Below are 17,724 nucleotides of genomic sequence, written 5' to 3' on the forward strand. Positions count from 1 at the left end.
AGGTTCCAAACTAGCTCCCATACAAGTAGTTCCAGATGCTTGCTTTGTTCTCCTGAAATAGCCCTTAACAATTCTTGCAAACTGCGTTGAGTCTTTGCTGAAGAGCACTGTGACTTTGTCTTGCTAACCACTAATTTCTAGTGCGCAAAATCTCAACTCTAGATATTGCCATGTTGCACCAGATGTCCTATAATTTCTTCCTGAGTCTTTCCTTAAGCTAACTGGCTTTTTTTGGTTGTTTGGTTGGTTTCCTTTACAAAGTTAGCAAGCTTAGGAAAGGGCCTTACAAGGTTTCCTCATGACTTCCATGTATCCCCCTGCTATTTCTCTTAGTGTTTTCTGACCTTCACAGCTGATCATAAAAGGCTTTCATAATTGTACGGTCATTTCTGATTCTTTTTCCTGTTCTGCACTTTGTGTCTAAATGCAGTGATTGTGACTGTCAGTTTCTGATTAACGGTTTCTAAAGCCAGGGATTGTGCTGTCAGACAGGTTGAATCTGATTTATGAAAACTTCAGCTACAGAGAGAAGACATAATAATAACTGGCTTTCTTAGCTCCTCATCAATTGCTTCATTTCTTAAGATTAACTTCTGCAGGAAATCGTATCAGCAAAACCGCCTGGCTCTCCTGGTTTAGAGACTTTTTATATGTGTTCAAATATTTCTTCCCATGTGACCACTTCTCTGAGTCATAAAGTATCATTGTCCTCACATTATGGATACTTTAGATTAAGGAGCCTGTAAATGACTTATATTCCACCTACCTAAAGGACTACATTTCTCTTTTTGCAGTCCAGTCACTCTGCAGTGAGTTGAGTGGTGCTGGGAGGACTCTCGCATGCTAATAAGTGAAGAGGCTGCACTTCTACGTGCGATCTATGTGAGAGCATGTGCTGAAAAGGAGATTCAGAAGAGTAAAGAACAGTTTCTCTTGACAGTCCAAAAAGAAAAAAAAAAAAAAAAAAAAAAAAAAAGGAGAAGCAGGAACGTGAATATTGCAATGTAGGAACAAGGTTAGGATGAAAGGATTGACTAAAGGAAGGGATGTTTCAAAGGATGTAAAGGCAAATCAACATCAGTTACAGAGTGAGCAGAAAGATCAGTTGACAAAGACTGATTCAGATGTAGAGGAGAGCTTCCCATTAGTCCCTGTCCACATTTTTATCCTACAAGGCCATGACCTCAGGGCAGTCAAAGTCAAGGACAGGACTGTTGTCTGTTCAGTTGGTCTGTGGGCCTAACCAAGCATGACTCCCTTGTTCCTATACCAATACATTTTTTACTAATTTTCTGCATGAAATCCTAACCTGAGGCAGGGCATCCAGTCTGCTTCTCCTTCTGCAGCCACCACTCCCACATCTCATTCTCCTCCATTCTGTCTGTCCTTTTGGTCAGCTCATTTTCATCACAATTAAGCCTCTCCGTGTCCTGATTAAGTTATTGTCAGTTACTTCAGGTATGTCCTAGTCTTCATTGAATCCTGATCTTCATAGATTTGCAAGCCTGCTTTTAATATTTCTTTTGCTTCTATAGAAACAGTAAAGTTAATTAATGTCTTATTGGACTCCTTTTCGTACCATCAGTGAGTGGGAATTTCCACTCTTGCTGGCTAGTAGAGCAGAAAATAGCACTTTACAGCTAATATTAATTATTCATTTTTCTAAGAAGAGAGAAAGTACGTCCCTGGAGCAACCTGGACAGAAGTTCTTTCCTTCACATGACAGCATGAAAAAAAATAAACATTTTTCGTTGCTTCCTCTTTTAACAATCATTCCTTTACTGAGTCATACCTATAGTCCTCACATTTCAGTCAAGAGATAATTTTTGTACCAGAAGTGTCCAACAGCCAGAATGAGTCAAGTAAGTAGATTTTCTCATGCAGGCACCTACAACTCTTACTTTAATTCTGTCCCCAGACATCTCCAGCAGAACGTCTGCATTGGTGTAGTGAACAGTGAAGCGGGGGGAAGCAGGCTGTGGCACTAGAAAAGATGAAAAGATTTCTCTTATCACCCTGCACTAGCTGTCCTGTGCTCATCCTTTTTTCCCCTACCTTTAGGAAGCAATTGATCTGCCTGACCTGCCCAGAAATACAACCTGACTAAAAAAGTTCCCCAGAGATGCTCACCCAGTCTCATTGGCACCTTCCTCTAGCCCATACTTACCTTATGTGTCTGCAGCCTGGCAGATGAGTTGTTTCCCAGCCAAGAGCTGCTCTGAGCTGAAGGGCAGGGGTGTTGTACCTAGACAGGCCGTGTTGGAGTATGACCTGGAGTAACACTGTGTAGGGTAAATCACTCTTTTCCGTGTAGACCTGGACCAGAGCTTTGGGTTCTGTCTCCTGCAACATGCTTTCCTTTTCCCCTGCTCCTGCAGTAGGCCCTGGCTCTCCTGCCCCTGGGGACATGGCTGTATGCAGTTGGACACTGACATATCCAAGGGAGGTGTATTTTTTGGTATGATACAAGGTACTCAGCATAATCTGCTGGTGTAAATATGTATTTTAACATTGCTTCCTCTCTGCTTGAAATCAGTCGTGTTTACCACGAGACTTACTTAGCAACCTTATCAGATCTCTAGTCAGTTATAGTTTTAAGGCATTCATTTCAAAAAAAAAGATCTGCTTTTTTTAGAACAGTATTTTTTCTGGTCTACTGTCGTTTGCTGTAATTCACTGAAGTAGGTTGGCGCAAAAGCAAAATGCAAGATGCGTTTTTGGAAATACATGTCTTTGATTCTTCAGACACAAGGAGTTCTAAATGCTTCATCATTTAGTTCCTTCAAATAATCTTTATTTGAAATAGCTTTAATAATGAATAAGTTGTAAATTTGTCAGGTTTGCTGTCAGGAGGTTTTCTATGCCAGGTATTCCCTGTAAGTCAGAATAACATGTGTTTCTACCCCAGACACTGAATGTGATCTTTGAAAAAATCCCGGAAAATGAGAGTGGAGATGCCTGTCAGACCATTCAAGTGAATGTGCTGGACTGTGACACCATAGGCCAAACCAAGGAGAAGAGCCTTCAGGCTTTCCTGAATAAGAATGGCTTTCTCTATGGTCTTCAGATGGATGAAATTGGTCTTGGTAAGTGTGTTACCGTGTTATATTTTCAAAAGCTTCACCGACAGAGGGTGGGCAGAGAATGGATTGAGAGCAGCCCTGAGGAGGAAGAGCTGGGGGTGTTGGTTGATGAGAGGCTCAACATGAGCCGGCAATGAGCATTTGCAGCCCAGAAAGCCAGCCGTACCCTGGGCTGCAGCAAAAGCAGCGAGGCCAGCAGGGCAAGGGAGGGGATTGTCCCACTCTGTGCTGCCCTCGTGAGACCCCACCTGGAGCCCTGTGTTCAGCTCTGGGCCCCCAACACAAGGACATGGAGCTCTTAGAGCGAGTCCAGAGGAGGGCCACGAGGCTGATCAGAGGGCTGGAGCACCTCTCCTGTGGGGACAGGCTGAGGGAGTTGGGGTTGTTGAGAAGGCTCCGGGGAGACCTGACAGCGGCCTGCCAGTGCCTAAAGGGCCTACAGGAAAGCTGGGGAGACACTCTGTGTCAGGGAGTGTGGTGATGGAACAAGGAGTAATGGCTTTAAACTACATCTGCTTTGCTTCTGCAAGGAGTTCAGCATGCAGTTACCAGCAAACACATTACCTTGTGCATCTTTCTTCTATGTATGACCATAATGCCAGGGCACGCTTGCGCGAACAAATAGCATCATTAGGTGAAAGCACCTCTGAAAATGCTGTCTTGACCAACACAAAATGAAGGACCAGTAGCTTCCAGGAAGCCATCCAGGCTGTCACCCCAGAAGAGGAATCTGTGTGTGGGATTGCAATACCACTCTTGTGTGAACTTGCACAGGGACAGAGAGAAAACAGAGCTCAGTTGGGAGCCACTGGTACTAAAATAATTAGGTGGTGTTTTACAAGCATCTGTACAGCGAGAATATGGTTGAGGTGTAATTGTTTTCTGTTGCTGTTGTACTGCAGAACTTGTGTCTGAGGAGCAACAGAGAGAATTGTTGGACATTGATGGTTCCTCAGAGGTGTTGGAAGATGGGATAAGGAAGCTAAATACCATCGGCCATTATGAGGTAAGCATGAAAACCATACCAGTGAGTTGAGAAGCAGGTATTTCCCAGCTCCTAAATGCTGACTGCACAGAAATAGCATGAATGATCAAAATCATGAAGATACAGCTGAGCATCATCAACAGAAGGAGAAAAATATGACACACAACTTTCTTGCCAGTGAGTCACATTTTCTGTTACTCTTCAGAGAGGTTTGCTTGTTGCAGGGTTTCTTGCAGAGAAACTCTTACTTCAGGCAGTCATTCAGTTAACAGATCATCAGATTTCCAGTTATGGACACTACCTTAAGCCTCTTATAGTCTTTGCTGCTGAGTTTTTGTCATGCCATGAGGAATTGTGCAACTTATCCCACCATGTATTTTCTTCTCTGAACTTTTGTGAAAGATCATTGAGAGCCAAAATAAAACAACGACTAGGCTAAGTTTGATCTTCATTCTCTTGAAACCTTCTGCATCACTCCTTCTCTTTTTGTCTCTTTCTGCTTCTATCTACTGTCACCATTTATACCCTATTTTTGCCCATCCACTTCCAATTGCAAACCAGTCCTTTCCAAAGCTGCAATTCTCTCTCCATCATTGCAGCTCCACGCAGTGCCATATCTAGTGGCAGAGCCCTTTCAGGAATAGCACGCTGCAAAATCATAGCAAGAAGCATTGCCTGTGTAAGGGATTTCCACTGAAGCTAGCCAAAATAGAGGGCGAGAAGCTGCGATAAGATGTACAGGAGACAACTGGCCTCAGGTGATACGGTAGCTCACATTTTGATGCTTACAGATAGATGCTGGAAATGGAGTTAGTGTGCTGAGTGCTTCTAGTGAGCTTTCTTCATGCTTTCATGCACGTTGAAGTTGAAAGTCTGGCTCTTGGCACAAACTCAATTTTTATTTATTTGAAAGTTTTGCTGCTAAGTGTAGGTCTGTATCCTGCAATGTAGCATGGTGCTGAGAAGCCCTGATTGAGCTGCTGCCTGCATGAGCAAGTAGAGCACCATCCACAGACAGGAGCAAGGACTCCTAGCAGGACTGTGGCAGCCTGAGAGCACAAGGCTGCTCAGGGCTGAAGCAAGCCCCTTTGGAGCCACTTCACAGTTTTCTATGGGAGGTTGTTGCCCTCCTTACATTGGAGGGAGGCAGAGGTGAAACCAGATGTCCCCAGTCCCAGTCCAGTGTCCTAAATACAGTCTCCTCTGTGCCTCTCTTGAATCATATCTGTATAACGTGGAACTTCCCTCCACTCAGTAAAGATTTTGTACAAATTAGGACATTGCAGTGTTGCAATCAGTGTCTGTGCAGCAAAGGTCATCATAGATTTGAATCTGATTAGGTACCCGAACTTCTGTCTAATGTGATGGTACCGACACTGCCAGCCCTGTTACAGGACAGGTGCTCCTTAACTCCCCATGGCAGCTCTCTGCAATTCTGAGCTCGTGGCACGCTAAGGCTCATGGCTGCCACACCTCGTGGCAGATGAGTCTGCTCCACTTGGTCACCGCCATCCCTGGGTATCTTTGTCCCAGACCTTGTTTTCATCTGTGGTTTCTGCAGGCAGATGCAAGCTAGATAGGAGGTTCGGTTGTTTTTGCAAAGCTGTAACTATACTAATTATAGCTTAGCAGCTGCCTTATGGAAATCGTGCTGGGTATCTGGTAGATATTTTAGTCCTTTTTTTTTGACCTTGACAAAGCTGTAGATTTTAGGCAGAAGCTCAGAGGCATTTCAGGCAGCGGCTTGGTGGCAGGTATCAGCAATTAGCATATCCAGTTTATTCTCTTGTATGCATAGTAATGCAAAAAGGAATGTAAAGCTGTCTAGTTATCAAGCAGAGCAAGAAAAGGAAACCTGCGTACAGAGTGTGAGCTTAGTAACATTGCCTGAGGATCTCCAGCTTACATTTCAACAGGACCTAGAGTTTTGTGGCAAGCCTGATTTTTTTCTTTTTGCTTGCCTGCCTTAAGCACTAAAAACTAACCAAGTATCTGGAACTGGGAAGTACCATCATGTCTTTTTAAGATAGTCAAGCATGAGGGCTGCATTGTAAAGGTGCCAGACTCATCAACTACTCTTGAAAAAACAGACTTATTTCCTACAGTAATTCTAAAGATGTACAAATAGGGGATGTTTGCTTTTTGTGTGTTGTTTCTGAAGGGAGAGAAATCACTACACCCTTCTTAAGACCTTCATGTGTCTCTTTATGCTCCTTTTGCTCTAAGTCTGTGCTCTTAATAGGGATATCGATATGATTATTTATGAAGTCTGCACAATTGTTTACTTGAGAGTAATCACAAGTCTCAACAAAAAAGCCAACAATTATCATGCAATCTTATTTCCCATGTAAGAAGTGAGATAGAGACCCACGTTTAGATCTGCTGTCCAGTCACAGATCTCAATTCCCAAGCTTCACACACTAGGAACAGACAGATCCTGTTCACCTGTCTTCAGGGAGGAGCAGGAGGACTCTTGGTCTCTCTGAGTGCTTGTGTCACACTACGAGATAGCCTTAGAACATATCCGCACTTGCTGCTGGGTTTTAAAGTGCTCTGTGCTATCTGGAAGAGCTCTGAGACTCTGTGTGATAAATGGAAACCCTGCAAAATATAAGGCTTATAAAATACATGGGATTTACTTTCCAAGAGCAGATTTCTTTGGCACAAAGACACAGCGTTTGATAGAGTATCTTAGTGTTTAAACTGGTTTCTAACACTGGGCTGGCTGCCAAGGTTTAAAAAATACTTAAATTATTTTGGCAGACATCCCTTCCTAGAACTGGCCAGTTGTTTTTGTAATTATAGAGGGAAGTATACTAGCACTTGGCAAAACCCAACGTGTGACGGCAGAGCAGTGGTGTAGCTCTCAGCGGGAGCTGTTTTGGACTTTCCTTTGACAATAAAAGCATGACTTGCCTCTTTCTTTCAAAGATAATGGTTTCTATCCTGGCAGCACTATAAATTCAGGCAAGGAGGGGGAAGATTTTTCCTAGAAATCACAAGGTAACTAGGTATGGATTTTGACCTTACAGTCCATGGGTCATAAATATTTTGGTCACTTTGGGAACTGAGGTTTGAAAATAGCTCTATGGGGAACTGGGTTAGGCCCTAACCATGACCTATTTCAGCAAGATATCTTTGGTTTTGCTTTCAGATTTCAAATGGAGCAACCATAAAAGTCTTTAAAAAGAAGACAAACACTCGATCAGGTAACAAAGAAACTGCGCTCTATTTAATCTTGTGTGGAGAGTAGGCTGGGGATGCAGAGAAGTGAGCTATGGCCAGTTGTATCTTGGGCAACAGGAGGGCAGCAAAATTGGCACTTCAGTATAACAGAGCCAAATGGAGAGCCACCTTACCCTGGCTCTGCGCCTCTGGCAGGCACAGTGGGCCTAGGAGGGAAGAAGGTGAAGGAAAGGACAGGAGGACTTGCAGCCCTCGGCTACTGAGTGATTCAAGGTGCAAACTCGCAGGCAGGAAAAGAGGGCAGGGAAGATGACAGAAAGTGCTGACTGATAAGATCGGCACAGGAAACGTGCCCTGCTCCAGCGCCCTTGCTGTGCATCAGCCCCTGGGGAGAAGCAGCTCCCGGCGAGCGATTCACCTCCCCGTCAGAGCAGACATCTGCAGCCAGGAGAGATGTGGCCCTGGGGCACGAGTCACGGGTGGCACTGCCCTCGCCCACAGCAAGAGCAGGGCTGTCTGTTCCCAGCCAGCTCTCAAGCCTGACCTCTGCCCGCCTGCAGAGTGTCCTTAACAGACCCAAACCAGGCGGCCGTCCCCTCTGCTGCCCATTGTCCTCCCCTCGGAGGAGCTGTGGTTTGCACCCGCCTCACCCAGCAGCGGATGACGACCATCAGCCATCCAGGTTGGCACACAGGGAGGGGAGCTGGGGCCTCTGCATTTCTGAGGCTTTCCCCCACACCACAGGCAAGAAAGTGTGACACCGAGGCTGCTCGCTCAGCATCCTGACGCACGCCGTGGTGCACAGCACGGTTTGCAGGCTCGTGGCTGTGTGTGTTGCTAATGCCTGTTTGCTTCCTGCTGTTTAGGTGTGGACTACTCCGACGAGCACTGTCATCTGGTAAGTTCAGTCCGCACACTGTTGCATGGTAGATTTAATGCTGGCCTGTATTTGTGTCTGTGTCACCTCTAATCTCTTCGCTGACAGATTTTACCAGACTCTGAAGCCAACAAAGACGTGAAAGGAGCAGGCCACAAAGGAAAGCAGAAATTCAAAGTGAAAGAAATGTATTTGACAAAGCTCCTGTCGACCAAGGTGAGCTGTGAAGGTCCTTTCTGCAGGGAGGGTTGGTGTCAGGCTTGACTAATTTGGCACAATGGAAACAAAATTTTAAGCAGAAATTATGCAAGCTTTCTGTATGTACATCAAATGTTAAATAAAAAACTTGTGAAAGGCACCCTGCTGACTACAATTTATAACCATTTGCAAAGATGACCACGTTTCAGGTTTTCTAATGCTCAAGGTCTACAATACTCCATTATTCAGTCTCCATCTCCCCAGTAAGCACAACTTTTTTTTTTTTTTTTTTAAGGTTAAATAAAAAATGTAGTTACTGGGGTTATAGAAATGAGTTTTGCCACTGGGCTCCACAGAGGAAAAACAGTCCCTTCTGTAGGAACAGCTCTCAGTCAACATTTTCCTTGCTTTCTGGTGGAGTTTTCCCAGCTTAAAGGGAAAGCTCCCAAGACCTGAGTTTCAGCAAATACTGCCCATGAAATCAAATAATCTTTTAGGGTCTCAAATGATATCTCCAAATAACTAGATGAATTTTAAAAACAAGGCCCTTAGCATTTGTAATACAGTTACCTAGTTTATACAGTACCCATTACTTAGGAATAAGCCGTGCTCGCTCCCTCCAGTAATGTCATCTGGTTTCTGACTTACTCAGATGGGATATAAACCTCTTTGCAGCAGCATATTACTTACAGTATTAATCAGTGCACAACACTGAGAGCTGTGCAATGCAAGACGCCTGAAGGGATGATGATTATGACCTTCTTGCATTTAAAAATCTATCAGTCATTATTTAATTAGATTGTTGATAGCTTCTGAAGTAATTTGGGACACTACTCAAAGTGAGAGTGAAGACTGGTCACTTCTCATTAGCCATGGAAACTACCATAAGCCCTCAGGAATTGCCGGGGAAAAACCATTAATATCTTACAGTGGAAGTCTGAAGTACCGAAGAAAAGATCAGCCTCTTAGGAAGCAGTCCTTCAGAGGGCTTTAAATGAATCATTTTTCTCCAAAGTAAGATAGTGCTCTGAACAACAGTGCTGTGAAATTCTGCCTGTGATGAGCCAGGCACTGAAGGAAATGGCATTAAATCTCTTTGCCTCTTCCTATCACATAGACATGCACACAGACACAATGAAACGGACAGTAACACATCAAGGCTGTGTGATACACTTAAATCCTTCTCATTAAATCCTTCTTCAGTGTCTGGAGAGCTGATGTCTTCCATTCGGGAAACTCAGCAGCTGATTCCCTCCACATACAATTTGTCACAACGTTTCTCACAACTCTCTGGTCAGCATCATGGAAGTGATATGTGAAAGCAGCTCGTTATGGTGTGTTTGCAGTTTCAATTTTGTTACTGACTGTCGTGTTTCCAGTAGCCTGTGGCCTAGATTTTTGCCACAAGCATATTGCAGTTTGTATGTGTGGTTCCCCGACGCACATTTGGCTCTCCGAGACAAAAAATATTGTTCTTTTCTTGTGTGACAGTGTAATTGCTCATTTTCTTTACTTTTCAGGTTGCCATTCATTCAGTTGTTGAAAATCTCTTCAGAAGCATTTGGAGTTTACCCAACAATAAAGCACCTGTTGCCATCAAGTACTTTTTTGACTTTCTGGATGCCCAGGCTGAGAGCAAAAAAATCACTGACCCCGATGTGGTTCACATCTGGAAAACCAACAGGTACATCCGTGTGATGGGCACGGGAGTGCACGCAGTCTGCAAAAGTCTAGTTGCAGAGATGGAGCAGGTCGCCTGTGATCAGAAGAATCAGATTTTGTTATGTCAGGGCGAAGGTGTGGTTCGGCCCTGTGGGCCCCCATCATTTTAGTAGATCGATTAGGTACTGATAAAAACCACTCCAGGACTTTGGAGTCTGCACACTGACTTCAGGTTCAGAAAGAAGTGCCTGCAGGTTGAGAGCGCTGTTTGAAGATGGAGGGGTGAGCGACTGATGTGTGCGCTCCGTAGCCTTTGTTCCGTGACCTCTCTTCTAACATGAATAAGCAGCACAAAATGTGCTTCTTTTCATGAGCACAGTGCAATTAAACTGCTATTCTAAAGCAGTTGTGCAGCCTCAGCAGTTAATTTTAAAGATGTTTGTTCTTTCCCTGTCTAGTCTTCCTCTGCGCTTCTGGGTGAACATCCTGAAGAATCCCCAGTTTGTCTTTGATATTAAGAAGACTTCACATATAGATGGCTGCCTGTCTGTAATCGCACAAGCTTTCATGGATGCCTTTTCTCTAGCAGAACAGACGATGGGGAAGGTAATGCTGCCCTTCGTGTCTTTTGCTATCTTCTCAATCACTTTTTCAACTGATTTGGGGGATGGAGCCCTGGATCTGCTGAAGCTGAGGACAAAACTGACAGTGGCCTCATTAAGTTGGGCTTCCATTCCTTGTTGCTCCATCTCACTAGATTTTAAAGAGTCCATTGGAGTAGACAGGCACACCTACTAAAATGCCATATTTATAATTAACTGCTGCTTGTCTTTTCTGCAGTTAGTTTCTGTTCAGTGTATAGAATGGGTGGAAGAAGGTGGAAACTGTAAAATTTTAATCAAGTTTTTAACAGTTTTCAAGCAGAGGTCTTAACAGTATTATCATTATTTAATAAGTAGTCCAGACTTTGCCTGCCAGACACAGATGTGCAGAAGACAAAAGTAGTAAGCTACTGGGATCTGTATGAATTCTTGAAAGAGCTCTAAGTTTTAAAAAATTCCTTTAATCTATATTAGCTACACCCTTTTTATATCCAAAATTATTTGCCGGAGGAACAGGTACAGAAATCTTAAATTCAGAAGTTCTTTAGTACAATATCCAGAACCCTGGGGATCAGAAATAATTAATTTTTCCTGAGGATATACTCGTTTCCCTTGGACCAGAGCAGCCAGTATGTGTTCAGGCTCATGGTACCAAGAAAAAAAAAGGCTAGAGATTTTTCGGTCTAAAATTTTATATAGAAAAATGGAGTAATATCCTATGTGGTCTGAAGCAACTGCTCTTCTGCTAAAGGTAAATAACAAATAATGTGCTTGTTTATCTTGCTTCAAGAGTGAAGTGTCATGAATTAAAACTAATCACATCAGTTGTTTGATGAAAACCTGCAAATGAGCATGGTCTGTTCAGCTTCTGCACTTGTGAAGTAGACACGGATGTGTCAACCTGGATTGTGAAGTACTATTGGTACAGCAGCTCCCCTTAGCCATTGGGAAAAGGAAGGGATGCTGAAACACAATGCTTTGTAACACAGTTCCCATCCTGTTAGATGTTAGTGAAATGTATTTACTGCCATGATTTTTAGCCCTTCATCTTAAAACATTCTTTAGCCGCTTAGAAAACAAAGATACTTAGAATCCTTTAGCACATAGTGGAAACAGGAGTGACAATGTATCACATGCTCGTGTCATTTATTCTCCAGAATTTAAAACTAAAAGCAGTCACAGGAAACTACCGGCCCCCACTTTTACATTTTGAAAACATGGTTTCCAGGTGGGGCTTTAGCTCCTGCCACAAACAGCAGCATTTTTTTTTTTCCTCAGCAGCCAAAAGCTGCCTGGTCAGTCAGTACTGACCTGGGTTGCTGAAGCCCTGGGGGAAAAAAATATCCCTTTGGCTGTGTATGCCTGGCAGTCAGCCCCCACACTGCTAAAGCCCTGGGAGGAGGGAATAGTAGGGACCAAAGTGTTTTAGGGGAACCTCTGCCAGCACAGTGTCTTACAGGGCTCTCCGCTATGTGACCCTAGAGGAACTTTCCCCAGCTCTGCTGTATCCTGTATGTAAATAGCTCAAGCCCTTTGCTTCAGCTTTCACAGTCTTTCAGGTCCAGAGAAGGGTGGGGAGGAAGTTAGAAAGAGAAGTTTGTCTAAGGGACAGATCTTCAGCACTCCCGATGCCACTGGAAATAATCACATGGCAACTGTCGTGAAGCACAATGCGCTGTTACTGAAGGCTGTTCATCTTTCTCTCATAACCTTGATTCCTTGCCTGTAACCACTGCAAAGAGAAATGAGTCACACAGAGACACAATTAGATGCAATTAAGTATGAGCAGGTGGAACCTCAGGAAATCTGTGCTGCGAAAATTGACAAGGCTTCAAATATTTTCTTTTAAGGAAGCACCAACAAATAAACTCCTCTACGCTAAGGACATTCCGCTCTACAAGAAGGAGGTGAAAGCGTACTACAAAGCCATCAGGGATCTGCCCCAGCTGACCACTTCAGAGGTTGAAGAATTTCTAACTCAGGAATCTAAGGTGTGGTCGAAAAGTGGGAACTTCATTTGCCTTCCCATTACTTTTTTAAAAAAAGGAGAACCATCTGACCAGGGCTGTTTTCTGTTTTAGAAACATGAAAATGAATTTAATGAGGAAGTGGCCTTGATTGAAATCTACAAATACATAGTGAAGTATTATGATGAGGTAAGCACATCTGCAGTTCCTGCTGCTTCCCCCCCCGACAGCCACTTGCCATCGCAGGATGAAAGCCGGCTTGGCAGACGGACCGGGGGCTGTGCTGTGACTTCCTGGGTGCCCACTCCAGAGGCAGCCGGCAGTGCTGTGCCAAGGCTGCGCTGCCTCCGAGCTGTGTAGGGCCGAGCAGCGCGGCCGCGGGGCTGCCCGAGTCCCCACCCCAGCCGGGCTCACAGGCCGAGGGTGCGTGATGCGCCCTCGCTGTTGCCACTGGCATTTGCACAGGCGATAGAAATGAAACTCCCTGCAGTTTTGGGGAAGTTCCTGTGTAGTGAACACATCTCAGGTTGCAGTGTATCTGTTAATGCCTGTCACAACTCCTGCGCTTGCCCTCTTTTTCCCTGGAGATTCAGAAAACTGATTAGACCGTAGCACCAGGGATCTCGATGTAACAGTAAGCACAAACCCCTCAGCAGGGCACAAGTGGCCTTGCAGTAAGACAAGTGCTCCTTTCCCATCACGGCTCTCTCATCCTCTGCTCCAGTACTTCCCCTTAATGAAAAGAAGCTCTAGGTTCCAGTAAAAAAGCTCTGGATTCCAGTCCCCGCGATTGCCAACAGAAGAGGCCTTCTCTCACCTGGATGCAGTTAGTCACAGGCTGCCTCTAAGCTGCTTTGTGAGACAATCCCTGCCCTCCGCTTTACCCTGGCGGATTCTGCACGCCGTGATGCTCGGCAGCCTTAACAGCGGCTGCGTGTGCCCGCGGGGATGCAGATGAGAGCCGGCCGCGTGTGCAGCCTGGGGGCCTGGTTACGGCTTGCAGCAGGCTGGCTGGGTCTCCCAGCAACGGGACCTTTTTCTCTTTCATCCCCAACAGCACAGCGTCAGCGCTCGCTATAATCAGCCAGCTCTCAGTCACCTGTTAGCTGGCTTGATGCTTCTGATCTCTAACATCTTGAACTATACGGCTCCAGCATCAAATCTTTGCCTCTTAAAAGAATTTTAGAGTAATACTTGGAGAAGGACTGCGATTCATTAAGCTCATTAAAATTGTTGACACACAAGAGCTCAGCATCCATTCTAATCCTAATGCCCCTTTTTGCTTTTTTGAAGGTAGCACCAGCTACGCTTGTCCCATCCTTAGAAAGACATCCCTGCCTCCCTCCCTCCCCCTGCTCTTCCCTGCTCTGGTATTTGATGAGGAGCAGCTAAACCTCACTCGTTTTTTGCCGAGACCTCAGTCCCTTTGTAGAGCTGCCAGCAAAGAGTTCTCAGACACCAGTCGTGCTCCTTCCCATCACCTGGTCCGCTGCCAAGTGGGTCGGCTGGAGGAGGAGAGGCAGTTCATTGCCCTGGGTTGGAGGGCAGATGAAGAGGAATAAGAGATCAATTGCAAATCTGCTCCGGGGTGAAACTGGAGCAGTGGCCTTGCCTCACACTTTAATAGCTGAACATATGTGGGGCTTGTTTTGGTTTCAGCTTGGTTCTGTCATTCTTCCCTCTGTGGAAGTGTTGCAAATCCTGTAATCATAATGACTTGAAAGGGAAACTACCAAAATAAAGTGTTAAAGTCAGAAGAGAATGTTTACATACAGGCGGGCATTCAGATGGATTTTTCTGCCAGTAGTCGCTGGAATGCAGAAAAGCGGGCTTTAAAGAACTGCAAATCAAATAAGCACTAAGAAAATTATTCTCTTTTTTTTTTTTTGCTAATTGTTAACAGATTGTCAGCAAACTCGAGCGAGAACGGGGGTTTGAAGAAGTCCAGAAACAGCTCCAGCAAGTAAAAGCCTTATTTGATGAGAAGAAAAAATGCAAATGGATTTGAGCAGCGCACTGACTCACAGCCTCGCTGTGGGGAATTTTAAATAAGCGCTACTGCTCCCAGAACAGCTTTGACTGACTTTATGTACAGGGTTTGAAACATTTGGACACTCTTCTCCACTCGGACCATTCCAAGTACAATCGAAGTTTGGGAATGACGTGTGTGCAGGGGTAGGTACTCCAGTGTGAGTGTGTGAAAGCGAAAGTGAGGCTGGCACGGCGGGGCCGGCACTGTCAGGTACCTGAGCGTGTACCTTTTTGTTCAAAGATACTGCCTCAGTAAGCGTTCTGCTTACTTAACAACAAGCTTGTAGGAGGTGCAAATGCACACTGCAAGGTCGGAGTCGCCCGTGTTAAGTTGCTTAGCTCTGTTTTTAAGACAGAAAGCTGATGTTTTGCCACATCCTTTCAGCAGCCCTGGCTGTGAGGATGAGCTCCGGTGTCAGAATACAGGTCAGCTGCAGTTTCCTTCCTTCCAGACAAATGTAGGCTGGCTCCTGTTTGAATAAAAAACAGCACCCAGGTGACACTTAGGACAAAGTCGCTTAGCAGAAGAAGTGAGCCTGAGGTCTGAAGTACAAATGGCACATGGCGGGACTTCTTTCTCTGAGCTTAAAAATCACAAGGTGGAGCCAACCACTGAGCAGGGGCGAGGCTTTTGGAGAAAGGAGCCGGACTGGCACCAGCCCCTGTTTGCAGAGCTACCTTTCCACCCTTACAAAAGCTGTGAAACTCCTGAGCAGCTTCACAGGTGAAACCCCCGTGCGGCTGCACAGCATCAGACCAGGCTGTGAGGACGGCGGCACAGACCCCTACTCGGGTGCACGAGGCACAGCCCCACGCGCCCGTCCTGCCGTCCGTGTGCGAGGGGCTCGCAAGCCGAATGCCAGCAGTTCCGTTTAGTTTAGTTTGATTTTCCAGATTGTCCAAACAAAAGCTTTGTCAAATGAGGGTTAGGTTAACAACGTGTAAGAGCAGGAGGCCTCTGGTGACCCCTGGTCGATGTGCACATGGTATAGCCAGGGTCTGGGGGCAGGAGGGGAACAGTCTGCCTTAGTCCTGCCGGAGCTGTTTTCTGAGGCTTGGCTATTTTCAGAGCCTGGGGGGAAGGGGAGGATTGCATTTGTGGCTGAAGTCAGCCCAGCTGAAACGCAGGAGTGCAGCCGTGCTGCTGCTGGTGCAGTGGCTGCGGTGCCAAGCCACAGAGGAACAGCGGCGGCGCTGGCTCTGCTGCTGCGCCAGCACAGCCCCCCCTCACCACAAACCCACGTTTGGTCACCACAGGCTCTGCTGCGACTGCCGTGGTGGCACGCACTAAGGCTGCAGCCGCCCTTAGAGTTGAGCCAGGGCTCTGGCAAGAGGCATCTCGTGCACACCAGCCACCAGCAGAGAGGCGCTGAGCTCTCGCCTCCTGTTCCCAGAGGGCTGTACCTGGGCAGCGCCGGGGGCACCCCTCAGAGGGTGCAGGTGGCTCACGCTTAGGGCAGGCAGCGTGTGCTGGGGCTGGGCCGAGACAGCGATGCCTGAGCACGGCCCCATTTATTTCTGCGAGCTGTGGCCTTGGAGGAGCCTGGAGGCTGCAGCACAACACGGGGGCCGGCCGGGTTTGTTGCACGTGCTGCCTGACGCTGGTACCAGGCCCAAGGCCGGCCAGTGCCAGGGAATGCTAACCAGGGCTTGGCAGCAGCGAGGCCGCCTGCTAACACGGGAAACGAAACAAAACAAACCAACACGTTGCCTACTGGTCTGCCCCCTCCCTACCATGTGATTGCACAACTTGTACCTCTTACATATCAGAGAGGGGAGCCACCAGTCCATACTGTGATGGCTTTTTAAAATTCAAGTCTTTTACTTGCTATTAAGTTTACACTTTATACTTGATGGAATGTATGGCTTTGTTCAGGAAGCTGCACTACAGTGTTGCAGTACTTTCAGCAGTTCTCTACCTGGCACAATATACATGTAGTATGATACGAATTTAGTTTTAATGGGGAAAAAAACAAACAAACAAACAACCCTAACCTATCTTGCTCTCTGTCCTAAAGGAGCAGACCATGGCTTGAGCAGCACTTAAGCTTAGATTACCTGTACTTAAGGGCTTTGATTTTTAACATTCTTAACCTAAACTTTTAAAGCAGCATCAAACAAACAAACAAACAAAAGCACAGTAATTAACGCAGAAGGACAGGCATAAGCAATTTACTCTTTCTGGTTAGACAGATGTCTCAGAAGTTCAGTTCCAATTCAAGTGTTTGCTGGAAGTGCATTTGAAGGAAATGTGGTCGTTTTGTTCAACAGTAATCTTCTGTACAGGCAGAAAAACAACCCAAATTTCTGCTTGAAAAGCTGTAAAATATAATCTGTTTGCGTGGGTCTGAACCTGTGAACCTCACTCTATGTGTTTTTATGATGAGAAAACAAAAATCAGTCCTATTCTGTATTTGTACTACTGCTTGTTTGCTACAATAGCGTTGATGATTTCTAGAGATTATGTGTTGAAGCAGGCCCTGTAGCCTTAGCCTACAGCCTGGAATAGGATTATTGCCTTTTATTCAAGCCTCCTAAACAGCTTCACTCTGTTCGTAACCCATTTGAAGTCATGCTGGGACTTTGTAACCCGTAAGGTGGATCTCACAAAGTGATGTGAAGTATAATTAAGTGATTGTAGCTCTTTTGGTAGGTTTGGGTCAGCACACAAAACATTGGCACACCTTCCACATTCGCAATTTGCTGTTACTTTGTTACACAGACAAAACAACCAAAGCTACCTAATGGCAACCCAACAATTCTAATCGCATTCTCTGAAATGAAAGCAAACTTCTTTAACTTATTTTCACATGTTTACAGGCAAACTGCTATTGCAAACAGCATATTTTCTAACACTAGCTTACAGAGCATTATTTTGCAGTCATTTAGTTTGAAGTCAAATGCTACTAATGTGTAAAGTAATTCCTGTTGTACAGAAGTTAACCTGTTGTTTAAAATGAATGGTTTAAAAAAAAAAAAGTGCAAATGACAAATACATGTTGGTGTTTGTATGGGTTTATCTAGAATAAAATGCCTTTGAAGGTTACTTTGATTAGTTCGTGTATTTAAATATGGTTAAGAGAACAAAGAGCTTGCAGCCACGCTGTGGTTGTACAAGACACGGGCTGGCGTC

General features: G+C 45.4%; 1 protein-coding gene across 1 annotated transcript in view; it reads left to right on the forward strand.

The window, feature by feature from the left end:
* Nucleotides 1–17,637, forward strand: part of PLXNC1 (plexin C1) — a 69,115-nt gene extending 51,478 nt beyond the window's left edge. The window contains exons 22-31 of the mRNA XM_082779526.1: nucleotides 2,909–3,086; nucleotides 3,986–4,089; nucleotides 7,223–7,277; nucleotides 8,121–8,152; nucleotides 8,240–8,347; nucleotides 9,850–10,013; nucleotides 10,450–10,597; nucleotides 12,444–12,584; nucleotides 12,675–12,749; nucleotides 14,464–17,637. Of these exons, the coding sequence (XP_082635652.1) occupies nucleotides 2,909–3,086; nucleotides 3,986–4,089; nucleotides 7,223–7,277; nucleotides 8,121–8,152; nucleotides 8,240–8,347; nucleotides 9,850–10,013; nucleotides 10,450–10,597; nucleotides 12,444–12,584; nucleotides 12,675–12,749; nucleotides 14,464–14,568 (1,110 nt within the window). The 3' untranslated portion in view covers nucleotides 14,569–17,637. The remainder of the gene's footprint in view (nucleotides 1–2,908; nucleotides 3,087–3,985; nucleotides 4,090–7,222; nucleotides 7,278–8,120; nucleotides 8,153–8,239; nucleotides 8,348–9,849; nucleotides 10,014–10,449; nucleotides 10,598–12,443; nucleotides 12,585–12,674; nucleotides 12,750–14,463) is intronic.
* Nucleotides 17,638–17,724: the final 87 nt, after the last annotated feature.

This window comes from Aythya marila, assembly GCF_965140915.1.
Source record: "Aythya marila genome assembly, chromosome: 1".
Taxonomy (NCBI): domain Eukaryota; kingdom Metazoa; phylum Chordata; class Aves; order Anseriformes; family Anatidae; genus Aythya; species Aythya marila.